The sequence below is a fragment of the Sus scrofa genome, chromosome 8 (assembly GCF_000003025.6).
Source record: "Sus scrofa isolate TJ Tabasco breed Duroc chromosome 8, Sscrofa11.1, whole genome shotgun sequence".
Classification (NCBI taxonomy): domain Eukaryota; kingdom Metazoa; phylum Chordata; class Mammalia; order Artiodactyla; family Suidae; genus Sus; species Sus scrofa.
The window spans coordinates 32432450-32455253 of NC_010450.4; the positions used below are offsets into that span (position 1 = coordinate 32432450).

The 22804-nt window shown below is 45.8% G+C and overlaps 1 protein-coding gene across 1 annotated transcript in view; it reads left to right on the forward strand.

The window, feature by feature from the left end:
• The window catches only part of LIMCH1 (LIM and calponin homology domains 1), a 359519-nt gene continuing 337300 nt past the window's right edge, over positions 586 to 22804 (forward strand). The window contains 1 exon segment of the mRNA XM_021101157.1: positions 586 to 1088. Coding sequence (XP_020956816.1) covers positions 993 to 1088 — 96 coding nt within the window. The 5' untranslated portion in view covers positions 586 to 992.

Genomic DNA, 22804 nt, shown 5'->3' on the forward strand with positions numbered 1-22804 from the left:
GTTGAAGGGAACTTGGGCTCCCAGGTCCCTCCCACCGTGAAGGTGGAGAGACTATTTGAAGCTAGCCAATGTTCTCTTCCCAGGTCATAATTTCTCTTCTCTGCTTTTACCTTCTTAGCATCACTCTCCACAATTACCTTCTTTTGTTTGACCCCATTTTCTCTAGAATATAATTATTTTGAGGGCTAGGTCCTGGAGTCCTCCCTCCCTCTCGTTCTTTCTTTCTGTCATCCCTGGGTCCCCAGCGACTACTTCAGTGCCTGGCACACAGTAGGTGCACAAAAATGATGAGTTAAATTAATCAACAGACGGGGACACAGGTAGCGTGCCTGGAGAGAAAAAGGCTCATAAAGGTCGCTTATCTTTTTTGTTTTCCCCCTTCCAAAAAGATCAGGCGATTGAACATCCCTGGCACCAGGTTAGAGGGCTGCCCCTCTTGCCACCACTGCCGCTGCTGCGGCGCGTAGTGGGAGGGGACTGCAGGTGCGGGCGGCCACTGTCCTGCTGCGGCAGCACTAGCTCCCCAGGGACGCGTGCGCCGGGCTCGCTCGCCTCTCCCGGGACAGCCCGGCGCGGGGACGTGCGCGGGGCGGCTGGCCCGAGTCCCTGTCCCGGTCGCGTCGTGGGCAGGGAGGGAGACACCCAGTGCTCACTCTCGGTTATTTTTAGCCGGTGGCTGACACCCCGCCCGGGGCGGGGGGCGGAGCGGAGGTGGGGGTAGAGGGAGCTCCCGGCGCCTCGGCGCTCGCTCCCGCGGGGACTCGCGGCGCGGCCGAGCCGGGCGGCTCTGGGAACAGCTGCGGCGGCGTCCTCGGCGGCAGCGCGGCTCTCCGCGGGGACCTGCGCCGAGCGGAGGAGGGGCCGGCGGGGGAGGAGAGCCGGAGAACGGGCGGGCGGGAAGGGGCGGGGAGCGCGCTCCTGCGGCGGCAGCGGCGGCGGCGGCCGTCCTCATCCCGGCGGCCCAGCGCTCGAGTGGACGCGGGGCTTCGCAAATGGCTTGTCCCGCTCTCGGTCTGGAAGCTCTTCAGCCCTTGCAGCCCGAGCCGCCCCCCGAGCCCGCCTTCTCCGAGGCGCAGAAGTGGATCGAGGTAGGTGCCCGCGGCTGGCGGGCGGCCTTGCAGGGGCGCCCGGAGCCCCTGACCCGCGCACACACGGACGACAGGTCGAGCCTCGCCTCCCCCCACTTTCTTTTGCCAGCTGCGCCAGGTCACCCGCCAGGGCCTCGAGCGAGCTGTGATTCTCTGACGCTTTGGTACTGGCGACTTGGGTGAGGGTGGGCGCGAAGTGGGGACACTGCGCTCGCTGTGCATGTAGGGGGCAGGAAGCGGTCCTCTGCGCCTCCATCCCTCCTGCCCGCCAGCAGCGCAAATCTCAGCTCCTGCCGCTTCCAGGCGCTGCCACGGGAAGCGCAGTGCGAGCCCAAGCGCCGCAAAGGCGCATTAAGCGAGAGCCTCCGGAGTCCTTGCCGAGGCCGCATTTGGCGGGGGGCGGGGGAGAGGGCCTGCTCCACGTCCTATTCTGCCGGTTGGTGCCCCCTCCCTGCCCTTGGGAAGCAGAGCTGTGTATATCACCACGGAAGCGCGTACCCACTGGACCCTCGGGCTGTATTCTTGGCACTGGGTCAGGTGTGAGGCTGGCATAGCACAGAGGGCCGGGGAGCCTGCTAGACCCACCTGCGAAAGCGCCATCCGCGCAGACCAAACATCGGCAGCCCCTACTCCATCCGAGAGGCGGTGGGGCGGGCTCGCAGGGGCCGAGTACCGGGCCCCGTTGGCATATTTTACTTCTTAAATGACTCGGTGGCAGGCTAGGGAAATCACTGGAGCTCTCGGCTCAGTCCAGGAAGCGATCCCTGGGCGATCCTGATTCTCGATGTCTATCTGTAAATGCAGCTTGGTGGTCCTGTGCCCCTGAAAAGACGTGTCTGCGGGGGTCAGGACTCTTGCGGGGCGCGAGGGGGAAAGGTGACCCCCTGTGACCTGTGCAGTGAGCCTCTGTTTCCGCGGGCGGCCTTTCTTGAGGCTCAGCGGAAGGTGCATTTTGGCCCTCTTTCCTCAGGGACAAGCTGCTCTCCCTCCCTGGTAGTTTAAAGGAAGAGATGTACGGCTAAGTCATGATCTAGCAACGGTGAAGCATGTTAGTACTCAGACTTGTCACTTAACTGACACTCCGTGTGGCACCTCACATCTTGATGCTGCTGGAGTAACAGAGCTAGATGGTACAGATTTAAATCTGCTGAGCTGTCTGCGGAAACCACCCTCATTCAATGGTGCTCTGACGGGCCAGCCAGAGGCCTGCACCTTACAGGGTTAATCTGCTTCATGCAAACAAGAGTGCTAGGCAGAGTTTAGAAAGACCTATTTTAAAATAGGGCTAAAGACACAGAAGAATAAACTCAAGGCTCTTTGCTTTTAAAAGCCCCAATCATGTCTCTTATAATTTGATGGCTCATGACCAGATGAGAAAAAGACCTTGGCTTTTTATTGTGACATGTGGTTAGCATGGCTTGGGCTGTGACAGGTGCTCCCTCTGTGCTGCATACTTGGGCTCACAGGACACACAGGAGCCGTTTGTTGTCACTAGCTTGGTTGAGAATTGGAGTACTATGTTTTTCATGTTTTTGCACTTTAAAATGTTCTGGAGAGATTTTGGATGTGGATGGTGGTGAGGGGATGCCTATAATTCTCAAAGTCAAGTGGTTTATTCCCAGTTTCCTTAATTTGTAAGTAACACTGACATACACCACTTTTAGAAAATGTATTGTGGTATAAGTCACCAACAGGAAGGGGCACACATGTTAAGTGCACACCTCCATGAATTCTGACATGTGTATACAGTACCGCAGCCCCCACCTAGATCACCATCTAAAACATATTCTGCCCAGGTCACAGTTGGTTTTTAAGTGGTGATATATTTCAGGCTAAATATTATGCAGGGCAGGCTCTCAGCTTCTGTCCTGGTTCTGTAGGTTAAAACACCACCACCACCACCAACAACAACTTCCTTAGGAAGCGGAGCCCCACTGGGCCCTATAGACAGTTGAGCATTATTCTTGGTGCTTTCCTGGTCTACCAACTGGAGAATGTGAAAGCCACACCAGGCAGTGCGTGGCCTTAGGATGGAGCAGCCGTGGCGCTGTGCGTGTGCATTATTGAAGCTGCCTATCTCCTTTCCATCACCGAGTAGGGTTTCACGGAAAGGAGAGCTTCCCCTCCCAGGCGGTATAAAAAGGTGTTTGCTCCAGGGAGAGATGGAGCCCGCCCCCCTTCCTTCCCGGAGATTCCTCTTGAAATGTAAATGCGGCGTCTGCAAACTGGAGGAGCCCAGGAGCAGTAACAGCTGGTTCTGCGCGTAGTCGCCCAGTGAACAAAGATTCCCCGGGCTAATATAGCAGCAATGCAGTCCTTAGTGCAGGCTGAGCTCCCAGGGGGACTATTTGAGAACAATTGCCTCTCCTTTAGGGGCTGCATTGTCTTGGGCCACATCCTCATTGGTGGGGCTTTATCACTTTTTTTTTTTAGTTGGTGATTAAATTTCCAATGGGTTTTTTTTTTTTTTTCTTTTGAGTCATTAGGAACTTCACCTTTTCAGAAAAAAATGTTCCCTTGGGTGCCGCAGGCTAATAAACAAACCTTGCAGCCTGTCTCTTCTCTTTCGTCCCTGGTCTTCCTGGAGGCCCTGGATTGGCCAGAAAACCCTTCATTCTTTATAAAGAAAGGCTCGGGGAACGAGCTCCAGGAGCTAAGTTGTGAGTGAGGAATTTTCTCAGCCTGCAGCCTTGGCTCTTTGAGGGCTGTGTTCCTGGGCAGGAAACAGTGGCCTGGACACCAGGCCCCCACCTCGCCCCACCCCGCCCCACCCCAGGCTCCTGCCTTAGCTGGCAAAGGTGAAAGCCCTAACAGAGGTCACAGACCGGGAGGGAACAGTTCCCTCACACTTGCAGGGACTTTTTATAGCTGTCGGAGCCGGCTCCGTGTCTTAATGGGGCTTTGGGGAGACTCCCGGAGGAAACAACAAACTTCATGTATTACCGCTGGCTACCAGCAGGCAGGGGCCTAATTTCCTTCCACCTTCCTTTTGGAGGAGGCTTTCTTAAGCCAAGGGGCAGTGAGGTCAGACCTTGCACACCTGGGTGGGAAACCCAGGCCTACTGCCTTCAGGCTGTTTCCTCTCTTTGGTTCTGAATAGTTTCTTTGAAAGCTGGCTCTAGTTTTTAAACAACAGCAGCATAACAGAGATATTTTTGAAAACATCTGTGAAACAGGGGTTCTAATAATAGCATACCAACCTGGAAGGAGGGCTGTGAGAATGAAATAAGTGAGTACGTTGAAAGTGCTTAGGCCAGTAGCCATCACTTAGGAGGGCCGCCTAAGTAAGGGGTGTTATTATTATTACCATTAGATTACTACTGCTATTACTATTACTATTAGTACTACTACTACTACCATTACTACTATAGTACTGCTCCTATCCCCATTGTTATTATACCACGTTATTGCTATTACTGTTGTTGCTGTGTTGTTGATAACTACCGCTGACTTTGAAAGAACATCTTCAGAACCCTGAATGGCTCAGTGTACAAAATATAATTCAGTTACCTACTGATCTCATTCTATTATCTTACCTTATTAGCTCCAGACACCTGGACTAGACGTCAGGGGCTTTGCGTTACTCTAACTTACCCTAGCTTACTCTTATTTATCTAAAAGATGTGTAGGGATCAGAGGAAAACCAGGAATATCTACTGATAGGATGATCTTGATAGTCCATTAAGGATTAGAAAATTATTCCTCGATATTATGTTGCCGATTTACATTTAATGCTCAGCCTTTGTTACCAGACTCTAAGCAGAAGGCTCAGTTCCTCTCGTCTTAAAGACAATCCAACATTAAAGCGTTATACAAATGGTGGTTGTCTGAACATGCATCTCCAGTGTAGCAGTGTTTTGTTCACTGAAGTTGTGTGTCAGCTCCCTCTAGAAAAAGAATAATTCCCTCATTTATTTTCCTTTCTCCTTCTTCCTTTCTTACCCCCCCAACCCCCATAACACACGGTATTTATTGAGTCATAAGACTCTGTTAGCAGGAAGGTGATTCCGATTTTCTTGGTACGCCCCCTGCCCCCCCACCTTTGCCTCTGCCCGCAACAATATTTATCTGCTCTAATCTGTAGTTCTTCTCTGCAATGCCAAACACTTTCTGGAGAAACAGATGTCTCTCCAGCTTGGTTTCAGTTGTGATTTGAAACAAGTTGCCAGGCCTTTAGGGAGGGTTGGAAATTTTAACCCAATTCAGCCTTAACTTCTCAACTAAAGACATTTGTGGACTCCTTTAACTTTAATCATAGCATGCATGCCTGTGGGGCCTGGCGCTGAATGTAATCTCATTTGTGACCTAATCCATATTTCGCCTGAGAGGGAACTAGTGCTAGAAGGGATGTGTTCATCATTTTGGGTCATTTTCCCCTGCTCACATAGCATGGTTTTCTTATGCAAGTGTGACCTGATTTTGAAGATTCAAAGCACTGAGGGTACCTTAGCTCTCCAGGACTGAAAGCTGTTGTGGTGTTTGGCAGTTGGGAGAATTTCTCTGTAGCCTTTGAGAGAATCTAGCATGTAGTGGCCAGTCCATTTTCAGTGTAAGTAAGCCATGACATTTGCGATGTAATGACGAATGAACACATGCCATACGCTATGCAGTCATTCTAATTCTTTTTCTTTGTCAGGACTTGAGGACTCTTACATCTTTTTTTGCGACAATACAGATCGAACTTTGCATATGGTCCTCCAGCTCTGTATGGAGAGCTGAGGAAGGGGAAGAAGAACTACTCTGGCTAACTCAAGAAGGGAGGGCTGGTCTGAATACATATGGAAATGAGAGCAGGCGGCTTCTTTCTCACAAGGACATTTAAATAGTCCGGCTTGTTTGTATACAAGGGCTGCTGTGACACAATGCTGTCACATGGCTGGAGAACAGTGAGGTCCCACAGCTTTGGGGAAAGGGGAAGTGGAGTGGGAGGTGGAGCTGGCTCTTCTGGCCCCCGCATTTCCTTGGAAACCGAGTTTGCATCAGGCAAGCTCCAAATGGGTAGACGCAGCTCTGGCCACCAAGAGGGGGTAGGGTGGGGCATGTGTCCCCAGCAACTGGATCTCTGGGTCCCCTGCTCTCTGCTGACGGGTGACAATGGAGCCATGATGCAGACAGCTGGCCCGTGACTCTGTGGGTGGCAGTCAGTGCTGGGAGGGACCAGGCAGCTCCGGGAAATGGGCCTGGCAGCCTCTCGTTTTGCTTCAGAGTGTTCTAAAACTTAAAAATGTCATCGCCAGGAGTAACATGATAATAATGATGATGGTGCTGAATGTGATGCTCGTGACGATCACAGCTGATGTTTGTTGAGTGCTTACTATGTGTCCGGCACAGGGTGAAAAAGTCAAGGTTGGCATTTTAAGTAAGTACTGTTATTATCCCCATTTGCAGGTGAGAAAGTATCTTGCCCAAAGTCACAGGTAAGTGGCAAAAGTAGGACTTTAATCAAAAACATCCTTTCTTAACTTCTACAGATATCCCAAATACCCAGATATCTAAAATTTATAGTTGAAGACCTTGGGGCTTCCAGGAATTAGGAGGCTTGCCCATGGTCACCTGCTCAGGGAGTACCTGTCAGAGTCAGGATTCAAACCCAGACTGTCTGACTTTGCAGCCTTTGTTATCGGATCCCGTGTACTGCTTCCTACATTTAGGGCCATGTGTGAAAATTCCTGTGAGGATTGCGAATTCTGTTCCTGTGACCGTGCAAGGGATCTCCCCACCCCCACTTTTTTTTTTTTTTTTTTTTTTTTTAGGTCCTTGCTTTCTTTTTCTTTTCTTTTCTTTTTTTAACTTCTTTTTAGGGCTGCACCCGTGGCATATAGAAGTTCCCAGGCTAGAGTTCTAATCGGAGCTGCAGCTGCCGGCCTACACCACAGCCACAGCAACATCAGATCTGAGCCACGTCTGCGCCCTACACCACAGCTCACGGCAATGCCAGATCCTTAACCCACTGAGCGAGGCCAGGGATCGAACCTGTGTCCTCATGGATGCGAGTCAGATTCATTTCCGCTGAGCACCGATGGGAGCTCCGTGCTTTAGCATTTCTAATGGAGGAGGTGAGCAGGTGCATTGTTCCATACTTTACGTTCCGCACAGAGTTTGAGTGAAGACCTGACATCTGTTTTGTGCTCCAAATAGGGGTGCAAAGGGCTGTCTCTTCACTCACTGGGCTGATGTGTTTATGTGGTGTTGGCACATCTGTCTGAGGCTCCTCTCCCCTCCCCTGGAAGTTCTCCCATCTCTCACCTGAACCGTTTTGTTGCTGAGTTCAGCCAAGAGGCAGGTTGTTCCGAGAGAGGAGATTGGCAGCCTCTCCTGCAGGTATCTCGGACTCGTCTTAAAGAACTGAGGGGTCTGGACCAAGTAGCTGTGTGACGTCTGGGAGTCCTGGCTTGTAGATGACATCCCTGTCACCTATATCCCCGTCTAACCCTCGTCATTTTGGCCTTTCTTTTCATGGTCGAGGACCGAGTCACTTCATTGATTTTTGACGAAACTGCTCTCACTGGCGCTAGATTTTATTTTTGAAACCCACTTCACCCTTCCGTGATTGAGAAAAATACCCAATGCAGTTTTGTACTGTTTCCCCTCATTTGTTCCTCAGGATGTGTGTGTGTTTACCTCTGAAGCAAAGGAAAGGTAGCAGCAGATAGGGTCTGTGGGTGGGGAGGGGAGGACGGAAAAAGGATGACTTCAGGGCAGTCGAAGAGGAAAGGATAACAACACTTGAAGTGCTATATTTAAGTGAAATATTAAAATAGTCTAAATTAGAGGGTTACCAGTTGATACAGGAAAAAAAAAATAGTCCTGAAAAAAAAAAAAGAGTGATGGACTATTGAATGCCTTCTGCCCTCCCTCTCTGCAAGGAAGTATGATGTCATGGAGTTCAGTTCTTGGCTGTGGTAAAATTCCGCATGTGCGGTGCTGAAAAGAACGTTCTGGAAGAGATGTCCTTATGCAGCTGACCCTGATGGGGTGGCCATAGTATCTCAGGGAATTATCTTTGGCATAAGCGGAAAAGCCAAGGAGATGGAGTCATGTGACATGCACCGAAGAAATGTCTTGACTGACACCTTTTCCCACTAAAATACACTATCAGCAAAACTGTCCTTTTATCTGTGCTGGGCCTTGAAGGATAAAATTTTGGTTGGGCTGGGAGAGCTCTGTGTTTCTGTGATGCTGCATTCAGACTATGACAGTGACAGCCATGGTAGGAGGCAGCTCGGCCTCCTGGTCAACCTTAGAACTTAGGGATGTACCCCACCCATCGATCCCTAAATAGCCCATTAGGAGACCATGTAAGAATAGACCTGCACTTGCTTTTATTTTTCATAAAGGTCAAGGGCAGAAGGGCTTGTGACTTTTTTATTTTTACATCCCAATACTATTATAAAAAAGTCCGAAGCCTTGTTTTTTTTACCAAGTGGGTGCACTAAGTGAGGAATTGAATTTATTTATTGTGGAGTAGAGGCTCTCTTTTCTTCTCCTAAGAAATATTTAAAAAATAAGGAGTTCCTGTCATGGCTAAGAGGTTAATGAACCCGACTAGTACCCGTGAGGATGTGGGTTCGATCCCTGGCCTCGCTCAGTGGGTTAGGGATCTGTAGGGTAGGTTGCAGACTCAGCTCGGATCCTGAGTTACTGTGGCTGTGGCATAAGCTGGTGGCTACAGCTCCCAATTCAGCCCCTAATGTGGAAACCTCCACATGCCATGGATGCGGCCCTAAAAAGACAAAATATATATATATATATATATATATATATATATATATATATATATTCAAACAATTATTTTATTCTGATAGGAAACTGAATGAAGGCTAGGATAGGCTCAGTCAATGGTTCAAGATATGAAGGTAATTATTTGGGATGCTCGACTATCACTCGTAAGCTCACTTCACTGTAAACACTGAAATAAGCGTTAATGGTGAAAATAAGCATTAATGTGTACAAGTGTTTTAAACAACTTGTGAAATTCATTTCCTGAAAAGTGTTTACTAAGCTCCAGCAATGCACCCGGCATAGTGCTGAGAACCAAGGTTAGATGGCAAGCAAAATAAATGTGATTCCTTCCCACATGAAAATGCACCATGTCGTAGTGGGGGTGGGGTAGAGCATAAACAATAAATTCATAATAACAAACTGGGATAAGTGCTATGTAGATGAAGAATGGGGGACTTAAGGGAAAAGAACTTCAAGCAGACAAGAACTCACAGTGAAAATAATAGTTAAGCTAAGACCATCAAAGGGTGCTGAATAGAGGAACTAGTTTGCTGCTAATTTCTTGAGATAAGGGCTTTCATGTACACACAACACAGGCTTTTATGCTGTTAAAAATTTCCAGATGTGTTGAAGGGGTGTGTGTACGGGAGCGGGTGGAGAAGGGAGCCGAGTCAGAAATTCTCGAATATTCTTGTAGGCCACCCAGAGAGTAGGGTTTGCATGATAGTCCACTCCACTGCTTAGGACCAAGGTATAATCGATCTAGAGCCCCTCTTCTGAGAGAAATGGCAGGGAGGACTTGGGGACTTACACTTGAGCCTGGACTCTGCCATGAAAATTATTACACAAGTAGGGCCTGTAGAGACGACACTCTACTCTGAAGTGAGACGAAGCTGCAGGAAACCTGCCTACTTTTCAGAGAGTAAGCTGAGCAATTTTGTGCGAGACTTTGAGTGGTGACCCGCAGATGTCCTCTGATTGGGGAACATGCTCCCCCTAAATTCCTCTAAAAGAAGGTGCTTTATAAACTAATAAAGTCACATGTCATCTGGGAGCCCCATAAGTTGTAAATTCTGTGACTTAGGTTCCTCTCAACCTTCGAACCCATCATCTCTAGAACCCCCTTCCTCACAGTCCAACGTGACTGCTAGAGACACATCATCACGTCACCTTTCCAGGAAGCAGGACGGAGGAAGGGAAAATGAAGAGTGCATCCTTCCTTTATGAGAGGCCTTTTAGAAAACTTTTCCTGACATTCCTGCTTCCATTTTATTGCCCAGAATTTGGGTAACACGGCCACTCCTGATTGCAGGGGAGCGTGCCATGTTCCCAGGTAATGATCTGGGGTCTGTCCCTCAGGAGAAAGGGGAGAATGGCAATTGAGGGAGGGACAGCCTGAAATGCCCCCTCTCCAGGGACAAGTCCTTTCAAGACAGGGCTAAATATGACTGCATCTGAGGCAGACTCCCTGATTCCTCTAAGCCCCTAATCCTTCTCTGCGCACATCTGGCATTTAGAATTCACCTCTGTTAGAAAAGTTGTCACATCTCATTCTAACAAACATATCCTTCCTGGGAGCCGCCTCCTTTGATAAACCCCAGAGCTCCTGTGGCCAAGGTCTGGGTCGCAGAGCTCATCCCACTGCTCTTCCATTTATTCACCTGCTCCCCGTTGGGGCCTCAGAGCCACATGCCCCGCTGCCTGAGAAATGATGTCTCAGTGAGGCTGTGCCCAGCTATGATTGCCTGATTGGCACCTGGACTCTGCTGTGGCAGAGAAAATAGACTCTGTTGCTGCCCTGACGGGAAGCAAAGTGTTCTCTGTGTGTGCGTCTTTAAAGACTGATTAAAAAAAGCAGTTTACCCAATAGTTGCCTAGAGACAGTCAGTGATTGGTCCCTTGGAAAGTGATTCTACTGCTGGCTCTTCAGGCAGGGGATCAGTTGAAGGAATTATTTAGGAGGCTGCCCTGGCCCTCAGGTTGGACTGGTGTAGGGCTCACTGCACTTGGCATTTCTGTCTTCAGGGTGGGAGAGCAGATGCCTCCTTTCTTTAAATAGACACGCTCCCCGCCTTCTGCCCTGGCCTCTGCTTCTCTTTCTCTCCTCACCCCACTTAGCCTCCCCTCGCTCCCCCTGTTGTGGGATCTAGCTAAAGAAAAAGCACTGAGGGATTTGATTTTAGTGGTCCTCTGGATGAGTTCTTATTAGATAGGTTTTTTTTGGGGGGGGTCTTTTTAGAGCCGCACCTGTGGCATATGGAGGTTCCCAGGCTAGGGGTTGAATTGGAGCTGTAGCCACTGGCCTACACCACAGTCACAGCAATGTGGGATCTGAGCCGCACATGCAACCTATACCACAGCTAATGGCAATGCCAGATCCTTAACCACTGAGCGAGGCCAGGGATCGAACCCGCAACCTCATATATCCTAGTCAGGTTCATTACCACTGAGCCACGTCGGGAACTCCCTACATAAGTATTTTTAAAAGGGCAACACCCCACAAAAACAAATGACCAGCAGCTGGTATTAATAAGTGACTACGGCTGTGACCATTCATTGTCATGACCCAATGGAAACACTGAGAAATGGCATCCTCCCCGCCTTTCCTACAGAAAATGAAAAAGGGAGCTTGTGATCCGAATGGTGTTATCGACCAACAGATGTGGTTGCCGCCTGTTTCCTCAGGAACCTTGCAAGATGTCATAGAGGGGAGGGGTGGGTGACAAGTGGAAGCCTGAGTCATCACGTTGCAGGAGTTGACGGAATGTGATGATGTAACATGATAAGGTGGCTGGTTCAGTGCCACATAAAAAATAATAATAGTTACACTTCTAGAGCCCTTGTCATATGGCAGGGCTGGTGTAGGTGCTTGAGATATAATATAAAATAATATTATCATATATCATATCATATCATATCATATCATATCTAGCCCTGTACCCAGCAGATAATGTACTTCTCAGGTAAGCACCATTTTATGCCCATTTTACATGATGGGAAAACTGGAGCACAGAAGTGTTAACTACTTTGCCTGAAGTCACATAGTTTATAACTGGCAGAGCTGGGATTTGAACCCAGGCAGTTTTGTTCCAGAGTTTGAGCTTGGGCTGATAACTGTTATACTCTATAAGCAGAAGCAAAATTTTTTTTTTTTTTTCCAGGGCCACACCCATGGCATATGGACGTTCTCAGGCTAGGGGTCAAATCGGAACTGCAGCTGCCGGCCTATGCCACAGCCACAGCAACGTGGGATCCGAGCCTCGTCTTCGACCTACACCAGATCCTTAACCCAGTGAGTGAGCCCAAGAAATGAGCCCTCACCCTCATAGATCCTAGTCGGGTTTGTTAACCACTCCCGAAGAAAACTCCCAGGAGCCAAACTTCTAAAAGGATCCTGCTTCCCACTATCTAAGCAAGCAGATGACCTGCGCCTTCCTCTGCCTGCCTCTCCCCCTTAGCAGCTGTTTATTGAGCATCTTCTATGTGCGTGGTACTGTTAGTTGCTAGGCAACAGTTCCACCTCTATAACTCCAGCACATTTTTTTCTGAAACTGGAGCCCTTTCATAGCTTTTGGAAAGATAAATTTTGGCAGGAGGCTGGTTAGAACGATGATGACAAAACATTATAGGAGCGGAATGAATGATAGTCGATGGGTGGAACTATTTTTACTCCCTTTCTCTTCACCTACTTCCTTCCCCTTGGTTGAGACCTGGCTCCCTGTCTGTATTCAGGTAGTCCTTGAACAGAAATTATTCCCAACAGGAGGCAGAAAAGCATGTGTTGTTAGGGTGTGTCCCTGCCAGGCATTGTGCTGGGTGCTCTACATTTGTCATCCTCTTTGGTCCTTGTGTAACACGAATATCCACTGCCCACCCAACCAGTTCAAGGATCGCTACTGTGCCTTTTCTAGTAAGATGTGCTCATGTTAAGACTGGCAGCAGAATCACTTTGCTCTACAGTAGAGAGCCATACAACATCATATATTAACTATACTTCAATTAAAAAAAAAAGACTGGCAAGCAGGTGGGTCAGGACTCTCATCCAATGTGACTCCAGGGCCCTCCAGTGATGCCCCTTGCAGTGGTACTTCTCTTGGCTGGGTTACCCATCTGGTATGTCCTGGTCACAGCTCCACTCTCAGACCCCTCCCCCAACATGTTCCCTAGTGTTCTGAGCAAATACAGTTGGCCGTGCTCTTATTTATGTTTCTGTAGTGTGAATTATTACATGTGATTGGGAAATAGGGAGTGATGTTTTTATGATGCAAGTTGCCAGGGTTCGCATGAGGTATTTCTTGGCACCTTAGTATTTTGCATCACCAGTTAGCAGCAATCGAAAGCAAAGTAGCCTGGTGAACGTGAACCAGGGAGGCGATGGCACCTGTGCTTGCTCTGGGCTCCATCGGGCTTTGCGCTTATTGAAAGATCTGATTTTCCCAGATCATAATGAATTTTCTTTTATCTCCATGTAACACAGCAGCTTTGGTCTTTCCTCATACCCTTTCCACCCTGCATCCTTGCCCTGCCCCACCTTTATCAAATAATTAAAGTCCCACATTCTATAGCAGGAAATAGAAAACATCTTTTTTATCTGCGCTAGGAATTTTCAGTTTCTTATTTTTGTTAGAGGTCTGATTACAAAGTTAAATGGGATTTGAACTTTCTGCTCCAACTCAAAATTTTCCATAAGCCCTGTTATTTTTCAGTGTGTGATTTTCCAAATATGAGGCGTTTGGTTGTTTGTCTTACTTTGGGGCATTATTCACCCATTTTCAGGGGTGGGGGTGTTGTTTTGATCTAGAGATACTTGGATCTTCGTGTTTCGTGCTGACTTACTACCTCTCGCTCACATGCTCATACACATAGATTATAAAACAATACATTGAAGATTCCTGATGCTGGAATTTAGAATCTTGGGTCATAAGGAAGCTTTTTAAGGAACTTGGCATTTCCTAGCTCCTGCTGGCTAACCTTGGATGCCATTCTCCAGAGAAGCTGGTACTGTTTTCGGAGAGGTGGTGGAATAGTGCAGCTTCTTTCCTGAGGCATCTTTCTTTGGGATTGTGTGCCTTGATCGTTCTTAAAGCAGCATCCTTCTCCCCAAGGGAACCTCCACAAGTGATTTGTTGCAGGTGAGAAGCTCTTGGGAGGTGCGTTGGAAATGAGGAAACTGAGACTTGAGGGTAAGTGTGAGTGGTTTGTCCGAGGATGGTTGTGGGCTTCTAGGCTGTTATTCGTGTGGATTTCCTAAAACAATATGTATGTATTGGCACCTTGTCTCAGTTGGGGACATTATTCATCCATTCATCATATATTTATTGAGCATGTCCTAGGAACACAGGAGTAGCGGAGACACATGTGGTCCCTGCCCTTGGGGGGGTTACCTTCTACCAGGAGAGACAGACCCCGAACATAGGATTCTCTGTGTGATGCATGTTCAGAAAGTGAAGAGAGGATTGTGTGGACATGGGGTGGCCTGGGCCTCCTTCCAGCCATGGGGACCTCGGGCAGCCTCTCTGAGGAAGTGGTGTTTAAGCCAAGACCCAAAGGATGCGCAGGAACTGGCCAGACGGAAGGGAGCAGAAAATTGTGTGCCAGGTCCAGGCTGAGGGATGCGCGAAGACTGCAAGGAAAGAGTCAGAGGAGCTCTATGAGGGGGGGATGTTCGGAGGCAGGGCGAGGGGGGCGCGGAATGAAGCTGGGGGGGCGGCATGGAAGGAGGGCCATCAGCCCTGGTGCAGAAGGTGGGGCGTCCTCAGGGCTGCCCGGTCCTAGCCTGGGGCCGTGGCTGGTTCCCTCTGGGAGAAGGGATCAGATTTTCTCCAGGCTTCCTCAGATTATTGTAGTTCATGACCATCAGTTATGAGGGCCTGTTCCCTGGCTGGCTCTATTCTCAGCATTTAACTTCTCAACCTCCTGTGAGCTAGGTGCAAACCCTACGACTCCCATTTTACGGAGAAATAAGTCAATGGTCGGAGGTCACACAGTCATTAGGTGGTGGCGCTGATCTTCAAACCCAGGCAGTCTGGCTGCTTTACCTGTGCTTGGAGCCACCGTGCTGTGGGATAGGATACAGGCTCTTCACCAAGGGCAGCCTGGAAGGATGCTGGTGAAGGGAGCAATAGTGGGAGGGTGGGGTGGGTGGGGTTGGAGATGCTGCCTCAGGATGCTGTCGGCCAGTGTTGGCTTTAGACATGTTTTCGGTATTCTTTTTTCTTTTTATGACTGCATCTGCGACATATGGAAGCTCCAGGACTAGGAGTCAGGGGTCGAATCGGAGCTACAGCTGCTGGCCTATGTCACAGCCACAGCAACACCATATCCGAGCTGCATCTGGGACCTACGCCACAGCTCGTGGCAACGCTGAATCCTTAACCCACTGATCGAGGCCAGGGATCAAACCTGCATCCTCAGGGACACTATGTCAGGTTCTTAACCCGCTGAGCCACAGCTGAAAACTCTTGTTTTCAGTATTTTTAAAGAAACTTCCTAAATGAATCCCTTCACCCAGTATTCTACTTGATAATTGCTGCCACCTAGAAAGGAGAGTGATTTTATCCACATGAGGTACCAGGCATCTCCCCAACCCCACATTCTAATGCATATGGGGGCATAGGGGAACAGACTCCTCCCTCCCTAGTGGCCTGATGGACCTCAGGGGTTGCTCTGTCGTGATAAACCACTAACTTTTCACTTCCATCAAGAGTTGTGAAGTGTGTAATGTTAAAAATTTGCTTATTCATTTCATTTTGTGTGAGTGTGTGTTTAGTACTTTTTTCATCAAACATTCTTTTGTGTGTTTTGGTTAGTATTCTGATGGTGGCCACCAATAGAAATCCAACTTAAACCAGCTTTTAAAAAAGGGTGTTTTATTGGTATTATGGTCCGGAGATAGATTCCTACTTCAGGCAAGGCTGACTCAGCAGCTCAATGATGACAGTAAGGACAGGGATTTTCTCAGCCTTTAAGCTGCGCTGTGTATTGCATGGCTTTATGCTCAGGCTCTGTGTGTCCACACCTGTCCTACCCCATCCCAGAAAGTCTAGGCTTTTCCAGGCTTGGCTAGACAAGAGCAAGTCCAGTCCTCATATTCTCTTTACATCTTCTGGGCAGAGAAAGGAGACACATCTCTCTTTCGTGATCACTCGGGGAATTGATAAGTTGATTAGCTTTAGTCAATCAAGGTCCACCCTGGTCCACCCCTACCACTGACTGGTACCCAGCAGTGAAGTGGTGAATTCCCTAAAGGAAAATCTGGGGGAAGCAGAGGATGAGGTCACAAATGTTACTAACATTTTAATAAAAATGCAATAATACATAGGAATCCATACACGGATGGCAAGACTATAGAAAAAAGCAAGGAAATAGTTAAAAAAAAAAACCCCTCAGAACAGTGGCTACTTCTTGGAGGTGAGTATGGGATTATAATCTAAGATTGGTTAAAAAAGACATTATTGTTTCATTCCTATTTTTATAAGACTGGAAGAAGGGCAGTTTTAGAAATACTGAGTGTCAGATGCCCAACCCAGCACCTAATTGGTTCTACTAGGTGTCCACATGTGATTGAGTGAATCAGATTGATTTTAAAGTGTTGATTGAAAGTAATATGACTCACACAACTCAATAGCAAAACCAAAAACAGTCTGATGAAAAAATGGGCAGAGGAACTGAATAGACATTTTTCCAAAGAGGACCTGCAAGAAAACGTGCTCAGCATCACCGATCATCAGGGAAATGTATCAAAACCACAGTGAAATATCACCTCGTGCCTGTTAGAATGACTGTCCTCAAAAAGACAATAAGTAACAAGTATTGGCGAGGATGGGTGAAAAGTCTGGTGCACTTTGGGTGGGCATATAAATTGGTGCAGCCCCTATGGAAAACAGTGTGGAGGTCCCTCAAACGATTAAAAATAGAACTATTATATGATTCAGCAATTCCACTTCTGGGTATTTTTCCAAAGAAAACAAACGCACTAAAAGATATATGCACCTGTATGTTCATCACAACATTATTTACAATGGTCGAGACATGCAAGCAGCCTAAGTGTCCATCAACAGATGAATAGATAAAGATGTGGTATATACAGGTACACACACACACACACACAAGCACGCACGCACGCACGCACTCACACACAACACACATGCCAGAATACTACTCAGCCATAAAAAAGATGGAAATCTTGCCATTTGTGCCTACATGAATGGCCCTTGGGGGCCTTATGCTAAGTGAAATAAGCCAGACGGAGGAAGACAAATACAGTATGATCTCACTTATATGTGGAATCTTAAAAAAAAAAAATTGAACATGTAAAAACAAAAGTAGAAAAGTGGTTACCAGGGGTTGAGGGTGGGAGAAATAGGGAGAGGTTGCTTAAAGGGTACAAACTTTCAGCTATAAGATGAAGAAGATCTGAAGATCTAATGTATAACATGATGACTGAAATTGATAACACTGTAAAAGTGAAATTTGCTAAGAGGGTAAAACTTAAATGTTCTCAGCAAACCCTCTCCTCTGTATAGGTCTGTCTACCTCCCTATATACCTACTCTATCTATCATCCATCTATCTATCTATCTATCTATCTATCTATCTATCTATCTATCTATCTATCTAATCTATCTATCTACATATATATATACATAAATAAATATGTGAGGTGACAGAATATATTAACTGGGTGGGAGGAATCTTTTCATATTATATATGCATCAAATCATCATGACATACATTTAAAATATTTCGTTTGTCAATTATATCTCAATAAAGTTAAAAAAGAACATACAGAGTCCAACCTGGGTACTTCAGTTCTCCTTTCCTTCTCACTATATACCAATCTCTTTATAGAATTGTAAAAGCAAGCTTTTAAAAATTTTTTTTAAATATGATTTTTATTTTTTCCTTATAGTTGATTTACAGTGTTCTGACAATTTCTACTGTACAGCAAAGTGACCCAGTCACACATATGTATATATTCTTTTTCTCACATTATCCTCCATCATGTTCCATCACAAGGGATTAGATAGAGTTCCCTCTTGCTCTACAGCGGGAGCTCATTGTTTATCTACTCCATATGCATCTCTTAACCCCAGAGCAACTTTTAAAAATTATTAGAAGTGAAAATATCCACTAGCAGAATCTGATTTGTCTTCTCCATTTAATTCCGTATTCCTCAGGTAAGGATGTATTGTTTTGGAGCCTGAAGCCTAGAAATAGCAAAACCACGCAGTTGCTGTTTGCTGGACACTCTGGGGCTGGAGAATGTTGGGCTCGGAGCCTGCACTCCCCGGGTGTGTGGGCCTTCTAAAAGTGGAGGCGGCGGCTGTCGCCCACTGATCCTCTGGTTGAGTGACCCAGATTGGCACAGCGCAGCTGGATCCTGTGCAGAGCCTGTACGGGAAAGAGGAGGGTAAAAATGCAAGCTCGTTGGACAGTTTAGGTGGAGTCAGGGTACTTGAAAGCTCTCTGGTTACTTTGCTGGTCCTCAGTCAGATCCTCACTTTTTTTTTTTTTTTTTTAAATATTTTTTTAAAGAGGTAGTGGTGGTTACAGGGGTTGCTTTTCAAGGTTTCTTAAATTTGGTAAAACAGTTTCATGATGCACAGCAAAAGCAAGTCTAAGGTACTTTTTCTCTATGTAGGGAATATATTTTTTGGTGTTGAACATTTAACCCGTGACATGAATTTCTTATTTATCCCATTATTCAACATTCAATAAACTTTTGAATATACTTTAGTTTAATAAACTTAAACTTTAATAAACTTTTTTTTTTTCCAAAGGCATCTCTTTTATGGAATTATGCTCTGAAATAACCACCCTCCCCCATTTTGATAATACAGTAAAAATGAGCTTATCATTACAGGTTTTTTTTTTTTTTAATATATGGTTTTCTTTGTTATAAAGAGTAACAGTGTTTAAATCGGTGCCGATTGCCCAGTGAGAAAAATTTTTAAATCCTGTCATTTTTTGGATTTTGACATTTCTCTTTTATAGTGAGAAATTGCTAATTTTTGAAGCTCTGGTCCTTATAATTAGAAATTTTAGGATTTTTATTTTGGGCATTTGACCAAGATTTTTTTAAAGGACAAAAGCAGATTCTAAGTCATGTTTTCCTCAATTACTGATAGCTTTGAACTATGTGAGATTTTTTTTCCTCCTGAATGCTTTGAGTCTTTTAATGTAAGCATCTCTCTGTGATCTGTAGACTGAAAATTAAATCCCCAAATGGACTGTGTCTTGCAAAAGCAATTTAAATGAGTATTACTATTAATATCTAAAATATATGAGAATGTGAGTATAAGTTATTTTAAAAATAAAATGAAAAAATGATCTTAAAATACACTAGTGGAGACACATTTATGAAAAAGCATTTTTTTCTGCAATGTTTATTTTCATAATGCTAGTTTGGAGTAAGTTCTAAGAATTTTTATGTATGATTTATTAAATTACTCATTATTTTAAAATTTATTAAGACTAATAATGGCTATGGGTATCTTTGGGGACTGATGAAGATATTCTAGAATTAGATGGTGGTGATGCTGAATTATACATCTAAAAGAGTGAGTTTTATGTTAAAAAATCTATCAAGAGCTCTTGATGTTGTTAGCACTATTCTCAGTCCTCAAAACATGTAAAAAACACAAGAAATTAAGACTTCTGCGTGTATATTAATCAGCTCTTGGTACAGCAGTGCAGTGTGAAACACCACCCACTAAAACTCACAGGGGCAGATAGCAATAATATTTTTTAAATTTGCTCACGAATCCAAGGGTCTGTTCGAGCAGTTCTGCTTCAGCTCTGGGTTGGTGGCACTTGGTCAAGGCTTTGGCTTGGCTTCAGAGCTGCTTCATGTGTGTTTGTTCTTCTTGGACCAGAAGCTACCTGGGAGATGTCTCTGTGGCAAATGAATGACAGGTGCACCAGAGCCCAGCCAAATCATGCAACTGATTTAAAGTCTCCATTTGCATCACATCTACTCATATTCCACTGCCAAAGCAAGTGATGTGGCCAAGTCCAAAGTCAGTGGGACAGGGAAGGACATTCTTCCCACAGTAGGAAGGGAGGAGAGGGACTATTCTTTGAACAATACGCCAGTCTATCACAAAGTGTTTGTGCTTCCTGGTGGCCACAAAAGAAGAAGTGAACATTTCTGCCTGGGCAGTGATCAGTATCTTTGGGAGGATGGGCACTGGCTTGAGTCTTGATGAATGAGTAAGTGTTGTCAGTTGGATGGGGAGGATAAGGGCTGGAGGAGAGCCTTCTAGATGATGAGAGTAGCCTGAGCAGGGACATGCAGGTTTGCACAAGAGCAGGGTATGCTTAGGAAGCAGCAGGGCTGCTGGGAGAAGAGACTGGGTCATATCAATGAAGGCCTTGTGCACCAGGCCTTAAGCTTTGGTGTTGAAACTGAAAGGGCTGGGCTCTGGAATCAGGGAGCCTGAGTTCAAAGCTTGGCCCTTGCATTTACTAGCTCTGTGACTCTGGGGGAACTTACTCAGCTTTACTCTACTTTAGTTCATCACCTGTAGGATGGTAAAAGTATTTTCGGTGCCTACTTCAGGAGCTATTAGGATTAACGTTTACATAGGCCCCTATTAAGTACCTGACATATAGCCAAGGGCTCAGTAGGTGTTAACAGCTATTAGCATTTTTATTTTTTAATTAACAATTTTTAAATTAAGGTATAGTCGATTTACAGTGTTCTGTCAATTTCTGCTGTACAGCGAAGTAACTCAGTCATTAATCTGTCTTTTTCTTATAACTATTAGTATTTTTAAATGAAGTTCAGATTTTAGATGGAAGCAGTGGGGAATCATCAAAAGTAAGGAAGGGACATAATTATGTTTTGGGACCGTGACCTTGGTGGCAAGGGCAGGAATGATTGTAGTGGCCAGTACTGAAGCAGGGAAGCCAGTGGGTTGTTGCAGGAATATAAGTAAGAGGAGATGGTGGCAGCAAGGTGGGAGTGAATGTGAGAGATGTTAAGGATGTAACAGGGATGAGATTTAATGACTGAGTGGGTGAGGGAGGTGAGAGAAATGGAGAAGTTGAGAGTGACTCCCCAGTTTTTGGCTTGAGCAACTGGGTGGTCTGATTTCCTGAGACAGGGAATATAAGAAGAGGAGTGATGTGAGGAAAAAGGATGAATTCAGGTTAGAATGTGTTACTGGAGGGGCCTGTGAGGTAATCAAGAATGTTTAAGGAGCAGGGTCCATTGGATGTAAGAGGACGGTGTGAATTGCTTTGAGTGATTTAAGGCGTGGTGGGAAGTGCAAAAGCTGAGAGGGAGTGTAGATTATTCTTTCATGGTGCTTGACAGTGAAGAAGAGAGACAGCTGTAAATAGCAGGGCGAGAGGAACTTAAGGTTACAGTAGGATTTGTTCTGTATTTGCAGATGGGAGAGACTTGAGCATATTAGATGGCTTTGAGAGAAGAGGAGGGGAGACTTGATTATATAACAGTGACAAGGGATGATTGATAAGACAAAGTTCCTGAGACATACAGGGAGGGAATTGAGAGAAGCTGTAAACAAGAGAAGGGATACTTCTAGGTATTTGTCAAGAAAACGTACAAGTCTTTTGATGATGCATTAGTTATCTTTTGCTGTGTAACAAATTAATCCCAAACATAATAGCTTAAATCAATAAATATCCTTTCTCAGTTTCTGTGGGTCAGAAATTTGGAAAGATTAGATGGGTGGTTCTGTCTCAGGGTCTTTTTGGAGGCTGCAAACAAGATGTTGGCTTGAGCTGCACTCATCTGAAGGCTTGACCGGGGCTGGAAGATCCCCTGCTAAGATGGTGCACTCACGTGAGCAAGAGCTTCAGGTCTTTGCCAGCTTTTGGCAGGAGGTCTTAGTTCCTTGCCATGTAGACCTCTCCTTAGGGCTGCTTGTGTGTCCTTTTAAAATGACAGCTTACTTGCCCTCTGAGTGTGTGATTCAAGAGAGCAAGGTGGAAGCCACAGTCCTATTATCACCTGGTTATAGGCTCCATAGGCTTTCATATCTGCCACATTTGATTCCTTAGGAATGAATCACTAAATATAACCCCCACACAAGAGGAGGGGAATTAGGCTTCACTTTTTGAAGGGAGGGGCATCAGAGCTTATGAATATATTTTTAAATGGCTGTAAGTGGCTACAGAATCAACATGTACTTTTAACTATAATTGATCATGTATCATGCTTTTTATATAAGGAATTCAGTATTAAATATTCTGACATATATTTGTCCTAATCCAGTCTGTTTGGATAAATGGTGAATTTAAGATGTTCTCTTTAGATATGTTTTCCAAAATGGATCTAGTCCTATCAACTATAAAATTGTAAATAATAATAACAAACAATACAGGAATAAAAGAGCCTCTAGGTCCAGAATCTCACCCGATACAGATAATCACTGGTAATAGGGGCCATTTAGACCTAAACCCGTGTTACCCAAAATTTTGCTTGATTCAGGAGCTTTTTGTTCCAACACAATCTAACAGAGATTTGGGATTTTCTCAAATTTTATTTTTTTTTTAAGTTAGCATGCGAGAATAATTACTGCCTCCCTGTTAGCAGAGAGCTCGAGCTCGGCAGTTCCCAGCTCTGGCTGCACATTAGATTCACTAGGGAGCTTTTGATTTAAAATGATCTGGATCAGGGCCTGGGCCCTGTTATTTCATAAAAGTTTTCCCCAAGTGATTCCGCTGTGCAGCCAGGGTGGAGAACACAGCAGAGGACAAAACAAGTGAGAGTAAGTTGCACAGGGCAATATTGGCAGATGTGAGATTTACAATGTATTTTAATGATGATTTCTGTGGGGGTGTATGAAGGGATGTGCATCCAGGGAACATCGTTATAGTTTCTGCCAACAACATCATTCCTAGGTCTTACGATGGAATAAAATATCAGTATTTCCTGGTAGACTCTAAAAGAAGAGTTTGAAATTCCAGATACCTGAGGAAATTTGACAACAGTTTCTTTAGGAGTATCTTTGTATTTGCTGC